We start from the raw sequence: 20,386 nt of genomic DNA on the forward strand, positions 1-20,386 counted from the left end.
TTCAAAATACAGGAAGCAAAATTTGACATCTGAAGAGGAAGAAACAGAAAAATTTAATCTTCAAAATTGAAGACTTCTGGAATCATCTCTCAGTAATTTATTAAATAATTAAATAGAAAATGTGAAATACAGAAGACCTAAAAAACAACAATAACCAAATTAACCTAACATCTACAGTTATATTTATACTTAACAGCAGTGAAAAACACTTTTTACATTCACCATAAAAGATTTCTTAGAAAACTGGGAATGAAACCACCATTTGCCCCAGCTATCCCACTCCTCTGTCTATATCCAAAGGACTTAAAATCAGCATGCTATAGTAACACAGCTACATCAATGTTTATAGCAGCTCAATTCACAGTAGCTAAATTGTAGAACCAACATAGATGTTCTCCAGAAGATGAATGGATAAAGAAATTGTGATATATATACACATGGAATATTACTCAGCATTAAGAGATAATAAAATTATGGCATTTGCTGATGGAATTGGAGAATATGCTAAGTGAAGTAAACCAGTCCCTAAAAACAAAGGCCAAATGTTCTCTGGGATAAGTGGATGTTGATCCATAATGGGGTGGAGGGGCATGTGAAAAATAGAGGGAACCTTGATTGTGCAAGGGGGCAGGTCGGGAGGGGAGCGGGCATGTGGGCAGGAAAGATAGTGGAATGAGATGGACATCATTACCCCAGGTACATGTATGACTGTAAATATGGTGTGATGTTACATCATGTACAGAGAAATGAAAGTTGTGCTGCAATTGTGTACAATGAATCAAAATGCATTCTGCTGTCCTATATACCTAATTAAAATGAATAAATAAACTTAAAATAAAAGACCATATGCTGGGTCATTAAAAAAAACCTTAAAAAACTTAAAAGAATTAAAAATCATACAAAATATTCCCTGACTGTGATGGAATTAATTTAAATTTCAGTAACAGAAAGATATTGGGAAGGACTGGGGATATAGCTTAGTTGGTAAAGTACCTGCCTTGCACACACAAGGCTCTGGGTTCAATCCTCAGCACCACCACCAGAAAAAAAAAAAAAAAAAAAGTGGGAAAATCCTCAAATACTTAAAAATCTAGCTGGGCAGGGTAGCATAAGCCTATAATCTGTGTGGCCGGGGAGGCTCAGGCAGGAGGATCTTGAATTCAAAGCCAGCTTCGGCAACAACAGCAAGTTGCTAAGCAACTCAGTGAGACCCTGTCAAAATAGCACTGGGGATGTGGCTCAGTGGTTGATTGCCTCTGAGTTCAATCCCTGGTACCAAAAAGAAAAAAAAAAGAAATTTAAATAACACACTTGTAAATAATCCATGGTCTTAAGGGAAATTAAAAAATATTTTGAACTAAATGAAAACAAAAGGATAATACATCAAAATTTGTCAGATGCACCCAAAGCATTTTTCAGAGGAATTGTATAGGATTAGAGTTTGTATATTAGAAAAGAAGAAAAGTCTTAATATAGTTATCTAAGCTTCCTTGTTAGGAAACTGGAAGGGGGTGGGGATGAGGGAATAACACTCAAGAAAATAGAGGAAGAAAGAAAGTTAAGAACAATAAAATACTCAAAAGGAGAAAACTGATGGAGAAAAATCAATGAAAACAAAACATAGATCTTTGCAAATATCAATAAAATTGGAATCATCTAGCCAAACTGACCAAGAAAAAAAAAAGATACGAATTACCAATATCAAGAATGAAAGAGAGGGTAATCACAACAGATGCCACATACATTAAAGTTGTGATAAGGGGATGTTAGATATGACTCTATTCCCATACATTTGACTACTTAATGGAAATAGAATATTTCTTGAAAGACACAAACTAACATAATTACTCATTCAAGATTACAAATTCATCTCAATTATATTAAGAACTTTTAAAAATATTTGTAGTATTTTGAAAAAGAAAACTCTTGTCCCAAATAGTTTTTCTGGCAAATTATACCAAACATTTAAAGAAAAAATGATTACTATTCTCACAACCTTGTCTAGAAAATAGATGATGAAATAGTTCCCAACTTATTTTCTGATGTAAATCTTAACCTGCCACTAAAATGATGCAATATATGAAATACAATATATGAAATAAAACTATGAGACAATATCTAGTAAACATAGACAAACAATCCTCAATAAAGTATTTACACATTGAATCCCAAAATATATAAAAATAATAGTATATCAAGAGCAAGAGATGTTTCTTCTGGGAATTCAAGGCAAATTTAGGATTTGGAAATTAATCAATATAATCCATCATATTAGCAAACTGAAAAAGTAAAACCATGTGTTCATATTAAAAGATGCTTAAAAAACATTAGATAAATTAAATATCCCTCCAATGTAAAACTCCCAGCTAACAAAGAATAGACAGAAAATTCATTATCTTAATAAGGAAGACCTACCAAAAAATGCCTAGCACTAAAATTATAGTTAATGAAAAAACAAAATAAACACAAAAAACAGCAACTGAATGCTTTCTTCCTAAGACATGGAATATGCAGGGTTATTCACTCTTACCCTTTTATTCAACATTGTACTGAAAGTTTTATTTAATGTAATATGGCAACAAAAATAAATAAAGGCATTAGAATTAGTAAAATAACTAACAACAAAACAGTTTATTCAAAGATGGCATTATTCTCTATGTTAAAAATCCCAGGAAACCTACAAAAAGAAAAAAGATTCTGAAAACATAAGTGATTTTAGCAAGGTAACAATATACAGTATCAATATATAAAACAAGTCATATGTCTATATACTAACAATGAACAACTGTAAAACATTATATAATTTATATATATGATATGTATATATATAAAATTTAGTTGTAGATGAACACAATACCTTTTATTTGTTTTTTTATGTGGTGCTAAGGATTGAACCCAGTGCCTCACATGTGCTAATAAATAAGCAAGTGCTCTACCAGTGAGCCACAACTCCAGCCCAAAATATTTTGTAAAGTACCATTTACAATCACTCAATTTAAAATTGGGGTACTATACAATATTTCAGTATGTTTATAAATATATGTCATTTTGTGCTTTTATGTGTCAGTTAAAAATAAATTTAAACTAAAAAAAAAATAAAATAAACCTAAGATCTGCGAGGTCTGCATGGTGAAAACAAATGAAAGATACTGATGAAAGAGAAACACTGATGAAAGAAATCAAAGACCCAAGTAAATGAAGATAATATAAGGGGATCATGGATTGGAAGACGCAGTACAGTAAAGATGGTACTTATCCCAATGAACAAAATCACTATAAAATCCCAACAAGATTATTTGTGTGAACAGGGCCAAGCTGACTTGGCCCTGGGTTCCATCCCCAGCACCCAAAATAAATAAATAAATAAAAGGAACTCTAGTAGCCAGAACAACTAGATAATGAAGGGGAAAATTTGGAATATTTACACTTTCAAATATTAGACTTAAAAGGTTCAGTAACCAAGACAGTATGGTAATGGTGAAAGAATTGACACATAAGTTAGTGTAACAGAATAGAGTCCAGAAATAGACCCACACAAATATGGTCAGTTGATTTTTTTTGTAAAATAATTTTTAGTTGTACATGGACACAATATCTTTATTTTGTTTATTCATTTTTATGTGGTCCTGAGGATTGAATCCAGTGCCTCACATGTACGAGGCAAGCGTTCTGCCCCTGAGCCACAATCCCAGCCCGATTTTTGTCAGGCTATATAATATAAATTTATTTGTGTGGGCATGCATAATCGTGGTAAATCTGTACAGTGGAATACTTATTCAACTATAAAAATAAGAGAAATGTTAGACTCATGACATGGAGAAATCTTAATTGCTATATTATGCTAAATGAAAGGAACTTAAAAAGATTAACAGTCTTAAAAGATTATATACTGTATGAATTGATTTATATAACATCTCAAAAAGATAAAGCTATTATTCTAAAACCTTTATTTGAATAACAGGGTCAATATCATGCCAATTGCCCTACACATAAAGGAAATACATTGTTTACATATTAAATATGCTTCCACTTTTTTTTTCTTTAACCTTCAGACTTCTGGAGTACATGTTCTACTTGGCCCCAAAATGATTGTAAACATAAATGTGGGCAATGAAACTGAAAGGCTATAAGGTGACCATCTAAATGAAAACATTTTCACAAGAGATTCTCAGACCCTGGACAATATGCCCAAGAACAGCCCCACTTGCACTCTGTTTTCACCCCCCACTTCTCCTGAATGTTTGAAAAATACTGCACTTGTAAAAAAGGTTTGCTTCTTCATGGGAAATCAGGGTCATGCAGTCCAAGGAGCTCTGATCTGGGAGTTAGAAGGCATAGGTGACTTTGGGGAAAGTCACTTAATATTTGTTTGTTTTCTCATCTTAAAATAGAGATAATAGTATCTGTGCTACCTACTTCATTGGTAAGGACTTCATGAGCTTTACAATAATTTCACAATGATCTTACAATGCACATTATTTTGTATGTTGAAAATTGCTTGGCAAATTTTTAATTACTATTACTAAATAAAAGAAATGCACTACTATTTTGTGGATTCTTATGACAGTTAAAGCAAGTTCTACTCTAAAAATTGCTCCTTATTCCTAAAAGTATTATAGAAAATGAGAAGAACTTTATAACCTGATATAATTGATTATTAAGTTTTAAATTTTTACATTATTTCATTGCAAGTTATGCTGTTATGGCAAGTTTGGGGCATAAGGTTAGATGTTAAAGTACAAATTAAAATTCTGAAAATAACATCAGGAAGAATGACAATATGCTTCTTAAGATTAATTTGAATTACGGAAGGAATTCATCATAGTTTTTAATACTGTAGTTGTTTCTTTCTAGCAGTAGATGCCAGTAGAGTTCTTATTTTTAAAATAAAAATAAAATTGCCCAAGCAGTTCCATAGCAACAGCTCCTTGGTCACATTACCATATATAGAAACTTTGCTCTTAGAACTAAACAGTCTATTTTCTATAAGTGCTGTGTGATAAATGGCAACAGCTTAATTGAATAAAGACAGATTTTTAACTGTAGTTCTTTTCAAGATACTTGGTGAAATTTACTTTTTTCTATGGTGATTTTGTTTTAAAGTTTATGCATTGTTTTAAATAAATTAATCTCCGTGTTGTAGTTTGGAATCTGGGATTTCCATATTTAAGCAATGTTGAATGCAGATAAATATGGCTATACATGTATTAAAAATAAATAGGGTCAGGATGAAATGTTGGGATTATTTTGTGTCTTTGGCAAAAGAATACCATGAGTGTAATATTTTGGGGAGGCTAATATTTCAGAGAGCTGAAAGGTTAGCAGTGGTGACTGGAACAGGGAAAATAAGAGGTTATTATAGAAATTAATATTTGATGATTTTACTCAGACCTTTAAATTGGTAAAAGGAATAAATACTTCATTTGCCATATATTTACTGAATATGTAATAGCATACATTGCATTTCTGAATTCAAGTAACTCAGTTTATGTACACAAATTCATAAACAACCAATTTTTACATAAAATCATAAGTTCAGTGGATATAGGAAAGAGCAGTTTATTTTCCTGTAGGAGACCAAATAGGTAACATTTGTAGTGAGCCTTGAAGATTAATAGAATTTCTGTTAGGAGAACAAGTCAAAGGAATTTTATACACTTTTTATCATACTGAGTCAGTTCATGCTTTGTGGATATTTATTAAACACTACAGAAACTTATTCTATTAAACATTACAGACAGTTATTTAGTGTCTGTATTTTGTAAGGCACTACCAAAGGGTAATACATTTTCTGTTAATTACACACATAATATTAAAGATAAGCAATTTAAGAAGTTAGTCTTACAGATACTGTTGCCCATTTGTTTAGATTAATACTAACTTTATTACACAAAACAGAGTACACAAATGAGCTGTTACATGGCAAAATTCACTAGTCAGTGTTTCCTTAGTGAACTTTCGTGTCTTTGTGTTCATCGCCACAATTTGATAAGATTATTGTTTCTGTTGATTGTATCTGTCAAATGGTTGGCAGGAAATCTGGACTAAAATATTTTTTTTAGAAAGTTTTTAGGATCTTTTTCTTCTCCTTTCCTTCCTTTTTTTTTTTTCCTTCTCTCTTATTACTTAGAGTTTCCAAAGAGAAACACTGAAATTTTTCATCCTTTAATAAAAGGCAAAATTGGTGATAGAAAATTTTATTGGCATTTAATTGAAGGGGATACTAAATGAGATCACTAAAGCAGTGGGTCAAGTAAGCAGCAATCTTCTGTGTTAAGGTTTTGAAATTAACATGTCAAATTTTAGAGTGTTTTAAAATATAACTACCTGTAGGCAGACACATGTCAGTTGATAAGCTATGTTCTGTGGTTCCTGTATATATTAGACTTAAGTCAATGAGTTAGCAACATTAAATTCTTTTTTTAAATTGCTAGCTCAGATTCTTTTCTCAGTTATAACTTGCATATTATTTTGTAAGAGTCTTGTCATATCCATTCCATACTAATTTTTGATGAAAAATTAATTGCTTGTAAGGATTCATAAAATCTGTAATTGGCCTATTTCCTGAGAAAATACAGTCTGTCTTTTTAATATGTTATATTTGGGGGGTGATTCGTCCCTCAGTTGTTTTTATAGAGTTGTAATACATGTTTAACTAGTTTCCCTTTTTAAAAAAAAAAAAAAAATTCAGCTTACTATGTATATTTACATAACTTTTATATAATGCCTTCATTAACCTGAACATTAATATCAAAACATACATAGACCCTTTTAGGCAGATATTGCAAGCTGTTAAAATCCCCTCTGTAGTTGAGATGAAAAGAGTTTTGCTAAGAAAAGCTCAGTAATGTGCTGTTTTATATTAACAGGAAACAGAAGAGCAGTAGTGGTTTGAATACCCTGCAAACAGGAAGTTTGACACATGCATAGCTCTTAGCTTCTGTGTAAGAAGTTGTTGAGCTCCTTCTGGAAATATTTTTAGTTATTTTAAGTAAAGTGTAAATGCACATGAATGGCAGCTTATAGAGATCTATCCTGTAACCAGTGTACAGGTACATCTACTGCTCTTCAGAAACTGGAAGGTTTTGCTAGCCGATTATTTCATAGACACTCCAAAGGTACTGCACATGATCAGAAAACAGCTCTGGAAAATGACAGCTTTCATTTCTCTGAACATACTGCCTTATGGGACAGATCAAGTAAGTTTTTTTTTTTAATTGATACATTACAACTAGTAGCTAAAGTACTAGAGTTTTAGAATCAAACATAAACAACCATGTTTTGTCTTTTTATGATTTGTACAAGGACATTTTGCAAGACAAAGTTGAAAGAATTCCACAAAAACTTGATTATAAGTTGAGTTGAATCATGTAGTTGTTTTGTTTTATATATAACTTCTTAAGTTAAATATCAATGAGAAAAATTTCTGCAATGTTCTTACATTATTCTATTATGTTACTCTGGTTTTTTTGTTGTTACATAAATATGAAAAACTTTAAAACAATGATCTGTTTTCTTTTTAAAATTTCTTGTATTTTTAAGCTTTAAAATTTGAAAGGCAAAAAGGCTTTTGGATTTATAATTAAATTTCTATTATGTTTGCCATCTTTTATTTTAAATGTATATGTAAAAATTATTTTAGTTTTTGTAAGCAAGACTTTCAAAAAGTAGAGTATAATTTTTTATATAAATTTTTAAACTTATAAAATTATGTATATCAAAAGCTTTTATAATTGTATTTTATATTATTTATAAATAGGGTTAAGGAGGGAAAGTTATTTATGCTTGCAATACATTCTTTCCAGGCATGTTAAAATGTTTGGACTTACTAGTATACTAAACCATTTTTGGTAGCTTGCACTTTAAAGAGTAAGTTTAACATATCAACAATACCAGTGCTTTTATTCCATATCTCACCTTGGACTCTCCCCAAGGTAATTTTTCACTTTGATTAAAAGAACAGTAGAATTACCCTTGGCAATATTGCCCTTTTTGGTGTGTGTGTTTGATCATCAAATAGCACTAGGGTTTACTTCTTTAGATTATAGATTCCCAAGCAGTTAAGTAAGAAAACTAAGTTGAAAAAAAAAAAGTTTACAAAATTTACTATGTGGTTTATATTGCACCTGGATATTTCTGTAGAAGCTTATTCGATTTATTCTTTTACTACATCAGAATTTTTCTAACCCTTTTTGAGCTATTTTTTGAAAAAAGTAAGGAACAACATTATTTGTGCAAATTTTTTTGATTATAGTTGGTCTTTACTACATAGCAGATTGACAGGTGAGAAATCTCATGAACTGTGAAGTAGTAAAATAATAATACATTATTAAAATTTTCTGTGTAATAAAACTTTTAATTCATTCTACTTATCCTTTTCTGTTAAATTACAGTATCAAAAGTCCTTTTCGAAATCATTTTTTATGCATTTAATTTTTTTTTTAATTAGATGAAGAACCAGGGTAGAATTGAATTAATTTCTGTTTCACCAATACTGGTTCCACATGGTGGGTGTTTAGTAAATGTATCTTTGATGAATTTCATGGGATTTTAATAATGTTTGAACTAAATTCTCACTGTTTTTTTTAAATATATGGACCCTATATATTTCTGAAACACATTTTACAGTCTAGAAATGGAAATTAATACCGTGAACCATGATTTCTTTTAGAAAAACAGACTGATAAAATGTTGTTAACATGATTCTTTATTGTGAAGTCAAAAAATAAGACAAATAAAGTTGGGAACAAATCTTGTATCCCTATAAGAATAATAGTGGTGACGTAAGAAATATTTAAAGAGCAACTGAATGTTCATCAACTAGCTATTCCTTCATTCTTTTCTCTTTTTCATATCCCAAAAATATAATGTACAAAATCATTTTATAAGTAAGGAAGAGTATGGTAAGAATGGAGGTCTAGTTTGTTCTTATGAAATGTATTGCTATGGAGGAGAAAACACTGATCCAACAGAAACAGAAATCCTGTCATTTCAAAATTCCAAATTTATTTTTTGTGGTGAAAACAAATTCCCTTGTTCTGTGAGTTAGGGAAGAAGTTTTGGGTATATGAAATTTTCATACAAAACACAATTGTTCAAGGCTACTTGAAGCAATTTACTTGTATGATTTGACAAGAAAAAAGCATGTAATATTTCCTGATGATACTCTGGATATACTTGTTTCAAAGTGCAATATAAGAAACGATTAAGTTTTTTAAAAAAGACAAAAAAGAAGTAACTAAGTGCAAAAACAGTTTGTAACTTTTAAAAAGTTAGTTTCATGTACTGAGTAAAGCTCAATTACTAATTTAGTCATGTATGAAATGTAACTAACTTTAATCCAAGGTTCTTTTCCAGTAACATTTATGGGAAAAAATACAGAACAAAGGTCACATTGGTTTCTAGGTGTTTCACCTTTTATTATTAAATAACAGAAATTCATATTTGATAACATAAATATGTAATGACTAATCTGATGCACATATAAGTGCATGAAGTTCAAAGGAAAAGCATAGAGAAATTCTGCTTTTCATTCTGACTCTAACGAAAGAATGACATTCTAGAAAATTTGTTATAGTTAGCTTGTGAATCTTCCTTTGATCATAAGTAGTCTGGTAAGTTATATGATGTTGAAATTAATAGAAGTTTTTTGTGTTTTAAGTCTGATTTTATATACTTAATGAATGTCTAACTGCAACATTTTAAGAAGTAAATAGGTCAATACCACAAAGCACTTTATTTGTCCTTGTATGAGTTGACAGGCTATTTTTCTTATAGATACAAATCCGGATTAGTGACTCTTTGGTGTAAATACTATATTGAACAAATAAGCAATTTCAAATATGAATTTTCAGGTAGAATTAGATAGCTAAAGTGACTATGATAGACTGTCTTATCAATATGAACTTTCTGAAGTTTGTACATTCTTTTACACAATTTACTTTCTAATTGTTAGTCCAGTAAATCTGTATTACTGTAACTTCTAAATTAGAAGACTTTACATATTGTCTTTTTCATCTACTTTTTTCCATATGGAAGTTTATAAGCTTATCAATAGTAATTAATATCTATGCATTTGGTAAACCTTTTTTTGAGTATTTACTACTTCATAGTCTATGAACAAGGTTTGGAAGAAAATAAGATCCAGTTCTTACTCCCCAAAATAAAAGTAGGAAGAACAGACATAAACATAATATTCAAGGCATATTGATATTAATATTTCATGCAACATTCTAATAGAAAAGAGCCAATGCAGTTTTTGAAAGTGGGAAATAATATAATTCAACTTTAACTTGAAAAGTCTGCAGAATACAGGATAAGTTAACTTGCCTATTCTACTTTAGGGAAATGCACATAAGTATCATTTGTTTTCTTATTTATGCCAGGCCCTTATTTTTGACACTATAGTGAACATAGCAATGAATAGTCAGATAAGGAATTCCCTTTATAATAGTGCTTATGCAAGATACTTTTATCTGCAATTTCCTTTTCCTACTTCCACCAATAGTGAGATTTGCTCATAGTTAATGTTCCTCTCAAATATCACTAAGGAGTCCTACTCTTCTGTCCTTCATCCTTATTAGAACTCATGATCTCCTTCCTTTCTATGTTCTTATATCATCTTCAACTTACTTTTTTTAAAATATTTTTTTAGTTCAATGGACCTTTTTATTTATTTATATGTGGTGCTGAGAATTGAACTCAGTGCGTCACACATGCTAGGCGAGTGCTCTACCACTTGAGCCACAACCTCAGCCCTTCTACTTACTTTTAATGCGACTTATTTTATAGTGCTAAAATTATTTTTACTATTAGTCTTTATGTTATCTCTCTTTCCTCTGATTTTGAACTCCATGAAGGCCTAGAACTTGTCAGTTTATTTTGGTATTGCCAGCACAGTTCTCAATAAATGTTGAGTTGTTGGTTAGATTAGCATGTAATACACAACAGACTTGTGCAGTTGCCTCTATTTTTTTCTATTATGATCTTTGCAATTTATTTATCTATGTATTTATTTATTTGGTGCCAGGAATTGAACCCAAGGGCCCTTAACCACTGAGCCATATATCCTAACCCCTTTTTAAAAAAATTTGAGCAGGGTCAAAGTGCATAGAGCCTTGCTAAATTGTTAAGGCTTGGGATCCTCCTGTCCGCCTCCTGAGTCACTGGAGGATCCTGGCCTGCAATTTATTTTAAAGGCCTATAGACATTAACCAAAAATAGCAAAATGCTGACCTGATCCTGGTAAATACCACATTCAATATACAGAAACTTCTGTGTTACCTGTGTACTTTTTACCATTTTTATAATTTATAACTGGAGCAATCAAAAGGCTTTATTGTAAAGGTTAATTGATTGGAATATTAAATGTTTTGAAATTAGAAAATGTTTCCACAGAGTCTGAAGCAATACAAGTAATATGTCAAATAACTAACATAATGAGATCCTCTTACCTCATCGTACTTTGTAAAAACAGCCATAGGACAATGCTAGAAAAGGCAGATTATTATATATGTACTCTAGATAGTGCCTCAAAGTATGGCCTTGACCTAGCATCATTAGTATCAGGGAAGAATTTGTTAAAATGCTTGTTTTTTGTGTATCTCTAATTATCCTGGAATAAGGAGTCAGAATCTACATTTCAATAGGATTCCCCAGCTGATTCATATGTATATTAAAGTTTGAAAAGCACTTATTCCCTAATAACACTTAAATCTTATTTGTAAATATATCTGCAGGAAAAAAATTAGGAAATAATATAGAAAAACAAAGACAACTAAAAAATCATACACAATCCTGCCAAAAGATAACTACTGTTAGTATTTTTGTGTTTTTAACTTTTTGCTGTTATATTAAAAATGTTGTGATAAACAGCCTTATAACTAAATCTTTATGTATATTCCAGATTATGTTTATATTTTATGGGACAAATTTGAAGAATCTATTAATCTGTCAATGGATACTTAGGTTGATTACATATATTGGCTATTATGAATAATGCTGCAGTCAATGTGGGATATTTAATATGACTTATTCAGCATCTGACTTCTTTTCCTTTGACTATACCTTGAAGTAGGATTGTTGGATCATATGATAGTTCTATATTTAATTTTTTGAGGAGTCTCCATATCATTTTCCATAATGACTATATTAATTTACATTCTCACCAACAGCATACAAGAATTCCCCTTTTTCCCACGTCTTCTCTAATACTTGTAATCTTTTGTCTTTTTGATAGTAGCCATTTTAACAGGTGTGAAGTGAGATCACCTTAGGGGTTTTAATTTGAATTTCCTTGATAATTAGTGATATTGAAAATCTTTTTTATATATTGGCATATCTTTTTTTGTGAAATTTCTCTTTAGGTCCTTTGCCCATTTTTTCATCAGATTACTTATTTTCTTGCTTGAGTTGTTTGAATTCCTTAAATGTTTTGAATACTAATCTCTTATCAGATGGTGTAGTTTGCAAACGTTTTCTCCCATACCATAGGTTGTTTCTTCACTGTATTGGTTGTTTCCTTTGTTGTATAGAAGCTTCTTACTTTGATGAAGTCCCATTTGTCTATTTTTATTTTCACTGCTTGTACTTTTGGGGTCATATCTAAAATTTATTGCTCAAACCAATACCAAGAAATTTTTTCTTATATTTTCTTCTAGTAGTTTCACAGTTTCTGGTCTTGCATATAAGGCTTTAATCCATTTTGAGTTGATTTTTATAAATAATATGCAGTAAGGTTCTGACTTAATCTTTTGTGTGTGAATATCCAGTTTTCCTAACACTATATTGAAGAGATGGCACTTTTCCCATTGCAATTGTGTTTGGCACCTTTATCAAAGATAATTGACAGTAAATATCTGAGTTTATTTCTGGACTCTCTGCTTTATGCCATTTGTCTACATACTTTTTTAAAAATGTAAGTACCATGCTGCTTTGATTACTCTAAGTTTGTAATATACTTTGAAATGTGGTAGTGTGATGGTTCTAGTTTTGTTCTTCTAGGATAACGTAGAAGAAATACAGAAATTCCTAGAAATATTTACCAATTTACCAAGACTGAATCATGCAGAAATAGAAAATCTGAACAGATCAATACAAGTAAGGAGATTGAATCAGTATTCAAAAAAATTCCTAATTAAAAAAAAAAAAATCCCAGCACTTCCTGGTTTCATTGGTGAATTCCAAACATTAAATAAGAATTAATGCCAATTCTCAAACTCTCCCGAGAAAACTAAAGAGGATGGAATATTTCCAAACTAATTTTATAAGGCCAGCAGTACTCTGATATTAAAGCCAGACAAGGACACTATGAGAAAAGGAAATCACAGGGTAGTATTTCTAATGAGCATAGATCTAAAAATCTTTAATGAAACACTAGCAACTAAATTCAACAGCATATTTACAGGATTATACATCACAATCAATGCAAGGTTGAAATGCAAGGTTGGTTCAACTTACGCAAATCAATAAATGTGATACAACACAAAATGAAGGATAAAAATTCTACAATCATTTCAGTAGATAGATAAAAAGCATTTGAAAAATTTCAACATCATTTCATTAGATATGTATGTCAAACTTTGAAAATAAGATATTCTCTAGAAGGAGATAATAAAATGAACCTGGAAGAACATATGTTCTCTATAGAGTTTGAATATTACTTGCAAGTCCTAAAACAATGTCTGCTTTTAGCTCTGGGGTCCAGGAATGCTACTTAAAAAGTATGGCCCACTTAGGGGTTAGGGTTGTGGCTCAGTGGCAGAGCACTTGCCTGCACATGTGAGGCAAAGGATTTGATCCTCAGTAACACATAAAAAAATGAATTAACAAAGTAAATACATTGTGTCCATGTATAACTAAAAATATTTTTTTTAAAAAGTATGGCCCACTTGGAATACAAATTAGGTGCCATCTTTTAAATATTCAAATTAATCACTGACAAACCCATTTACTCAAACTAGCAGCATTTTAAAGTAGTTCTTTCTTTGGGGCCTTCTTTGAGTCCACTTCAGGTAAACTTCTGGGAGTTTGCTCATTCTGAGGAGACTAAGCTTTCCAGCTGTTAGGTGAAGAAAGAGATGGATAGTTGGATATCATTTGAGCTACTACTGATTTTGTCACTATTGCATGGTTTCATAGTTCAAAACTGGTCCCAACAAATTTGATGTATTCTTGCTCTTGTTGATGTGATGCCACTGACCTTAGTGAATCTGAATGAGAGGATGATGAACTCAATTTTTAGTATTGTGCTCATTCAAGGGCTGTATCACAGGGCTTTATTTCTTTAATTTATGTTCATATACCTAGTCATCCTGGCTTCCGTGCTAGGTTAGATGTGTGAGAAGGTCCTTTTAGCCCATTTCTACACTGTACCACAATCTACCCTCCTTTTTTTGATCTGGAATAGCAAACTAGTGGTCTGTGACCCAAATACAGCTAGCAGATATGTTTTGTTTAATGCTGTATATTATCACTAATTAGGCCATAATTAAGTTGTCCACTAAAGTGATTCTTCACACAGTAATGAAAACCAGCTTCAAGTAGGTTGTCTCTACCTAAGTAGAGAGACACTTTCTTTAAAAAATTGAGATATAATTTACATGTCATAAACACTGTCATTATAAGTGTAGAATTCGGTGTTGATTAGTAAATGTATAGGATTGTACAACCATTGCCACAATTGCTTTAGAAAATTTTCATCACTCCAAAACATTTCTTGGTACCCAGATGTAACCAATCCCCACCTCACCCAACCTCAGATAAACACTGGTCTACTTTTCTGCCTTTAAATTTCCTTTTCTAGACTTTTTATAAAATTGGAAACGTATACTCTGTAATCTATTGTTTCTGACTTCTTTAACTTCAAATACTTTTGTGGTTCATCTATGTTGTAGAATAAATAAACAGTTAGTTCCTCATTGAATTAGACCATGTTATATGGCTATAGCACATTTTCTTTATCCATTCTTCTTAAAAACAAGAGAATTGTTTTCCATTTTGTGCTATTGGGATGTTAGTATATACATTTAAAAACAAGTCTCTGTGAACATGTGTTTTTATTTCTCTTGAGTAGTTATCTAGAAGGGAAACTATTGGTTCATATAAGTTTATATTTACATTCTCAAGAAACTGCTAAACTGCTTTCCAAAGTGACTTACCATCTTACATTCCTATGGTAACGTAAGAAGGTTCCAGTTTCTTCATGTATTCATCAGTATTTGGTATCATCAGTCTTTTTTGTTACAGTCATTCTTCAGGTAGGAAATGGTATTTCACAATTATAATGTCAGTTTATATTTCCTTAACAGCTGATGACATTGAGCGTATTTCATGCTTTTAGAAGCCATTTGTATATAATTTTTGTTTGTTTGTTTTGTTTTTATGGTGCTGGGGATTGAACTCAGAGCCTTGTGCATGTGAGGCAAGCACTCTACTAATTGAGCTATATCCCAGCCCTTGTGTATAAATTTTGGAGGAATGTATTTTCAAATATTTTGTCCACTTTCAAAAATTGAGTTGTTTGTCTTCTTTTTATCAAGTCTCAAAAATTTAGACTGAATACAAGTTCAGAATATATAAATATGTGTATTCTGAAAGTATATATTTTCTCAATATATTGAGATATTCCTTTTCATTATTTCTTGTCTTGTTGTTTTATAAAATAATATTTTTGTAAAGTAAGTTAGTAATTTCACTGAAGTTCAGTTTATCTTTTTTCCCTTTGTGGATTGTTAAAGAACTTAAAAAATCTTTCTCTAACACAAAGGAATGAATATTTTTAATCTGTACTTTCTCCTATAGTCCATTTTTTTTTAAGTTTTGTATATGGTGTTAGATATGAATCAAAATTCTTTTATATATATATATATAAATTCATTTTCCAAAGGAATGAATATTTTTAATCTGTGCTTTCTCCTATAGTCCATTTTTTGAGTTAAGTTTTGTATATGGTGTTAGATATGAATCAAAATTCTTTTATATATATATATATAAATTCATTTTCCAACAAATGAAGCAGTAAAAATTATATATATAATATTATAATTATATATATAATTTTTACTGCTTCATTTGTTGGAAAGACTTTATTTTCTCCAAATCTTTGTCAAAAATCAATTTGCCATAAGTATATAGGTTCATTTCTGAATTCTCAATTATGTGCCAGCAAACTAAACCTATGTTTATGTTAATTCCACAGTGTCTTGATTACTCTATAAAATATGATTACTCTATAAAAACTTTATAAAAAAGAAGAACAAAGAGGACTTATGCCTTTTATAAAAAAGAATATATTTATATATATATTCTTTTTTATATTCTTTTTTCCTATTCTAAATTTTGTATTTCTAAATCAATTTTAGGATTAGCTCATTGGTTTCTATGACATACTTCATAGATAGTATGTCAAATCTACAAATTGGTTTGTATGTAGAGAATTGCCATCTTAACAATATTGAGTCTTTCAATCCATGAATGTGAAATGTCTGTCCTTTTATGTTGATGCTATTAAATTATTTTAAAAAAAAATTTTTCAGTTGTAGTTGGACACAATACCTTTATTTTATTTATTTTTATGTGTTGCTGAGGATTGAACCCAGTGCCTCACACGCGCTAGGTGAGTGCTCTACCGCTGAGCCATGACCCCAGCCCTTAAATTATTTTCTAAGCATTTTATTTCTGTTGATATTATTGTGAATGGAGTTGTGCCTTAATTTCATTTTTGGATTGTTTATTATTGATAGATAATTTTTTAGTTCTAGTAGTTCCTTTGTAGATTCCTTAGGTTTTGAAAAGATAAAAATGACATTATCTTTACATAAAAAGTTTTATTTCTTATCAATCTGTATATCTTTAGTGCTTTTTTTTTTCCTTGCTATGTTGAACTAGCTAAAACCTTCAGTGCAAAGTAGCATACAAACGGGAGTGTCTCATACTCAGTCTTAAGAGGAACATATTCCATATTTTACCATTAAATATGTGAGCTACTGTAGTTTTTCACCCTCCTCATTTCTTTTATCTGTCTAAGGGAGTTCTTTCTAGTCTTAGTTTATCATGGCTTAATTTGTGGAATGATGCTTCTGTATATATTCTCATGAATTTTTTTCAATTTCATTGACTCACAATTTTTTCTTTTTTGTTTTTTATTTGATTTGCTTGTCTGTGTTTTATTTTTTAAGGTGGCAACTTAAATTACTGACTTGAGAGATATCTTCCTTCTTATCTAAATGTTTAAAGCTATGAATTTCCCTCCAATTTTTCTTTTATCTGCATCCCATAAATGTTGATACATTGTGGGGTTTTCCATTAAGTTCAAAATATTTTCTATTTTCCCTTGAGATATCTTTGTGATTTAATATCCATGTATTTGGGGATTTCCAAATTTTTCTGTTGCTGATTCTTATTTTAATTATGCTTGATCACAGAATATATTTTTGAAAGATTTAACAATCCTTTCAAATTAATTGCATCTTGTTATATTGTCAAGAATATAATTTTGGTGTGTACTTTAAAAGAATGTGCATTCTGTTGATGTCAGTCTGTATTTTATTATGTCAAAATTTTATGGTATTGTTCAAAATTTTATATATCCTTGTTAATTTTCTGCCTGGTTTCACTATCAGTTATTGAGAAGGAAGTATAAAATCTCCAACTTTTGTCATGTTCTGCATCACAAAGTTCCAGTGAATGATGGACAGCATATATAATGGTGAACCCATAAGATTATAGTGGAGCTGAAAAATTCCTATCACCTATTGATATTGTAACCATCATATTTTCATTGTGCAATGCATTTTCACATCTTTGTGATAATGTTAGTGTAAATGAATCTGCTGCACTGCCAGTTATATAAAAATATAGTAAACACAATTATGTACAGTATATTATACTTGATAATAATAATAAACTACTAGGTTACTGGTTTATATATTTTCCTATATTATACTCTTTTTCATTAGTTTAGAATGTATTCCTTCTGCTTATATATTTAAAAAGTTTACTGTAAAACATGCCAGATTATACCAGCAGCAGTGTCATACATATCATGTTTTGTGTTTACAGCATCTCTCTCTCTCTCTCTCTTTTTTTTCCCCCTTAGTACTGCGGGTTGAAACTAGGGGTACTATACCTCTAAGAGACTTCCTCACTCACCAACCCCCCCGCCCCAAACACTTTTTTTTTTTTTTGAGTCAGGGCCTTGTTAGTTTGCCCAGGCTGACCTTAGACTCCCCTTACTGCATCCGTTGATTGCATAATTTTTTTGTGTGTTTGATTTAATTTCATGTTATTTTGTTCATCATGGCCCCTAAGCATGAAATCCATTGCTAATTTTGCCACTAAGGGACCAAGCCCTGACCTGGAAATGTAAAATTATTAGGGACTATATGTAAGTTGAAAATCAGTGATGGTTATTGCTCACTAGTCCCATCCCACCATAGCTGTGAGCTTGAAGAGCAAGAACAAAGTGCAAAGTGTTAAAGGATCTGCTTCATTGAAGTAAATGAAACTAACAAAAATTTAACAAAAACCTGTATTAATTATGGAGAAACTTCTAAAGCCCTCAATAGCACAGAAGGTATCCCTCTTAGCACCATAATGATCATGACCAAAGCAAAATGATTATATGCAAGCTTGAAAGAAAAGACTGGACTTAACTATGATGTTGAATTTACTGCTAGTTTTGGGTAGTTTAAAGGATTCCTGAATCATTATTCATTACATGTGAAAATGAATGGTGAATCTAAGTTCTGATGTGATGGCAGCTGAAGAATTTTTAGAAACTCTATATAAGCTCATTGTAGAGGAAAATTACTTGCCAGAGCAAATCTGACAAGAGCAATCTGGCAGAGTAATAGGCTAGGCCATATAGCCTAAGTGTATAGTAGTCTACATTATCTAAGTTTGTGTAACTATTCTATGTTTGTACAACAATGAAATTTCCTAATAATAGTAAGAGAAATATTATTAATGAATTATTTGTTTCTGCTTTCAGCATTATCTTAGTTGTTATTTCTCTGTGAGTGTTCTATTCCCATTTTGTTTTAGAGGATAGTTTTCCTGGCTAGAGAATTGCTGGTGGACACTTTTGTTTCTTTTTTCTTTTAGCACTTTGAGCATGTCATTTTGTTGCCTTCCCGTCTCTTTATTTCTAGCAAGAAGTCATCATTAATGATATTACTTTCCCCCTATACGTGATTTTGCTTTTGCTGCTTTTCAGACTTTTTCCTTGCCTTGATCTTTCAACAACTTGGATATGATGTGTCTAGATATGTCTAGATATGTGTCTAGATATGGATCTCTTTGTATTTGTCCTAGTTGGCATTGGTTAAACAGCTTGGTTCTGTAGGATATTGTTTTCTCTCAAATTGGGACATTTTTAATCATTATATTCTTCAAGTGTTTTTTTTTTTTTTTCTTTACCCTTTGTCCCCTCCTCTCCTAATTCCTATTATATGTATGTTGATATCCTTGATATTCCAGAAATTTCTCAGATTCTGTTCCTTTTTCTCCCTTTTTCTTTGTGTCCTTCATATTGGATTATTTCTGTTGATCTATCCTCAAATGCACTGCTTTGATCATTTTGCTTTCTCAAATCTGCTACTGGGGGCTTATAATAAGTTTTAAATTTTTCATTATTGACTTTTCAAGTCATGTTTTTTAATAGTTTCTCTTTATAGATTGTATAATTGCCATTGTATTTTCCTTTAATTCTTTAAACATAATATCCTTTTAATTATTTGGCCCTATTTATAATAGATATTTTGAAATCTTTACTAAATTCTACATCTGAGTTCATCCAGGAGCATTTTCTCTTGACTGCTTTTTCTCCTCATTAGGGATCACATAGTTTTTGTTAAAAAAAAAAAAAAATGTGTTTGTACCATCTTTGAATTCTGATTATTTTTTTCTTCTCTGTGGGTTACTTTTATATATCTTTTATTTCATTTTAATAACATCTTGGTCTTAATCTATGGAATCTGTATGCCCCAGATGTGTGACTGCTGATTTCTCTGTTCTATTTTTAGTCTTTTTTCCTCCACTTTAGAGTTTTATTTTTTTTTAACCTGGCTTCCTAAGGGTTTCTTGTGTCTCCAGAATTTAGTTGTATAATGTTCAATCAGAGGTTGTGTTCAAACACTTTCAGCTAGTCTGTACTCATGGAACTGTGTATGGATTGGGAGCATATTTAATGTTCAGGCAATTTTTAGGTGTGTATCAGCTTTAGCTTTCCAATGGGCCCTCTTGGGTCTCCCTTGTTCATGTCACAGCTTCTTAATCAGCAAGTGACATGTGAATAGTTCCACCCTCTCTCATTTCCATTTTCCTTGTTAAATTGCTAGTCCACCAGTCTGCTGTTTACTTCTTGCAAGCCCATAACCTTAGAATA

At 30.9% G+C, this 20,386-nt stretch overlaps 1 protein-coding gene across 3 annotated transcripts in view; it reads left to right on the forward strand.

Annotated features, from left to right (window-relative positions):
* Prkacb (protein kinase cAMP-activated catalytic subunit beta) overlaps positions 1 to 20,386 on the forward strand; it is a 110,686-nt gene that overhangs the window by 42,809 nt on the left and 47,491 nt on the right. Inside the window, exon 1 of one of the 3 annotated variants that reach the window (XM_027935170.3) lies at positions 6,930 to 7,199. The exons of the other annotated variants lie outside the window; for them this stretch is intronic. Within the exon in view, the coding sequence (XP_027790971.1) occupies positions 7,013 to 7,199 (187 nt within the window). The 5' untranslated portion in view covers positions 6,930 to 7,012. Of the gene's footprint in view, positions 1 to 6,929; positions 7,200 to 20,386 lie in introns of those variants that run through there. 3 annotated transcript variants of the gene reach the window in all.

This window comes from Marmota flaviventris, chromosome 10, assembly GCF_047511675.1.
Source record: "Marmota flaviventris isolate mMarFla1 chromosome 10, mMarFla1.hap1, whole genome shotgun sequence".
In the NCBI taxonomy this organism is placed as follows: Eukaryota; Metazoa; Chordata; class Mammalia; order Rodentia; family Sciuridae; genus Marmota; species Marmota flaviventris.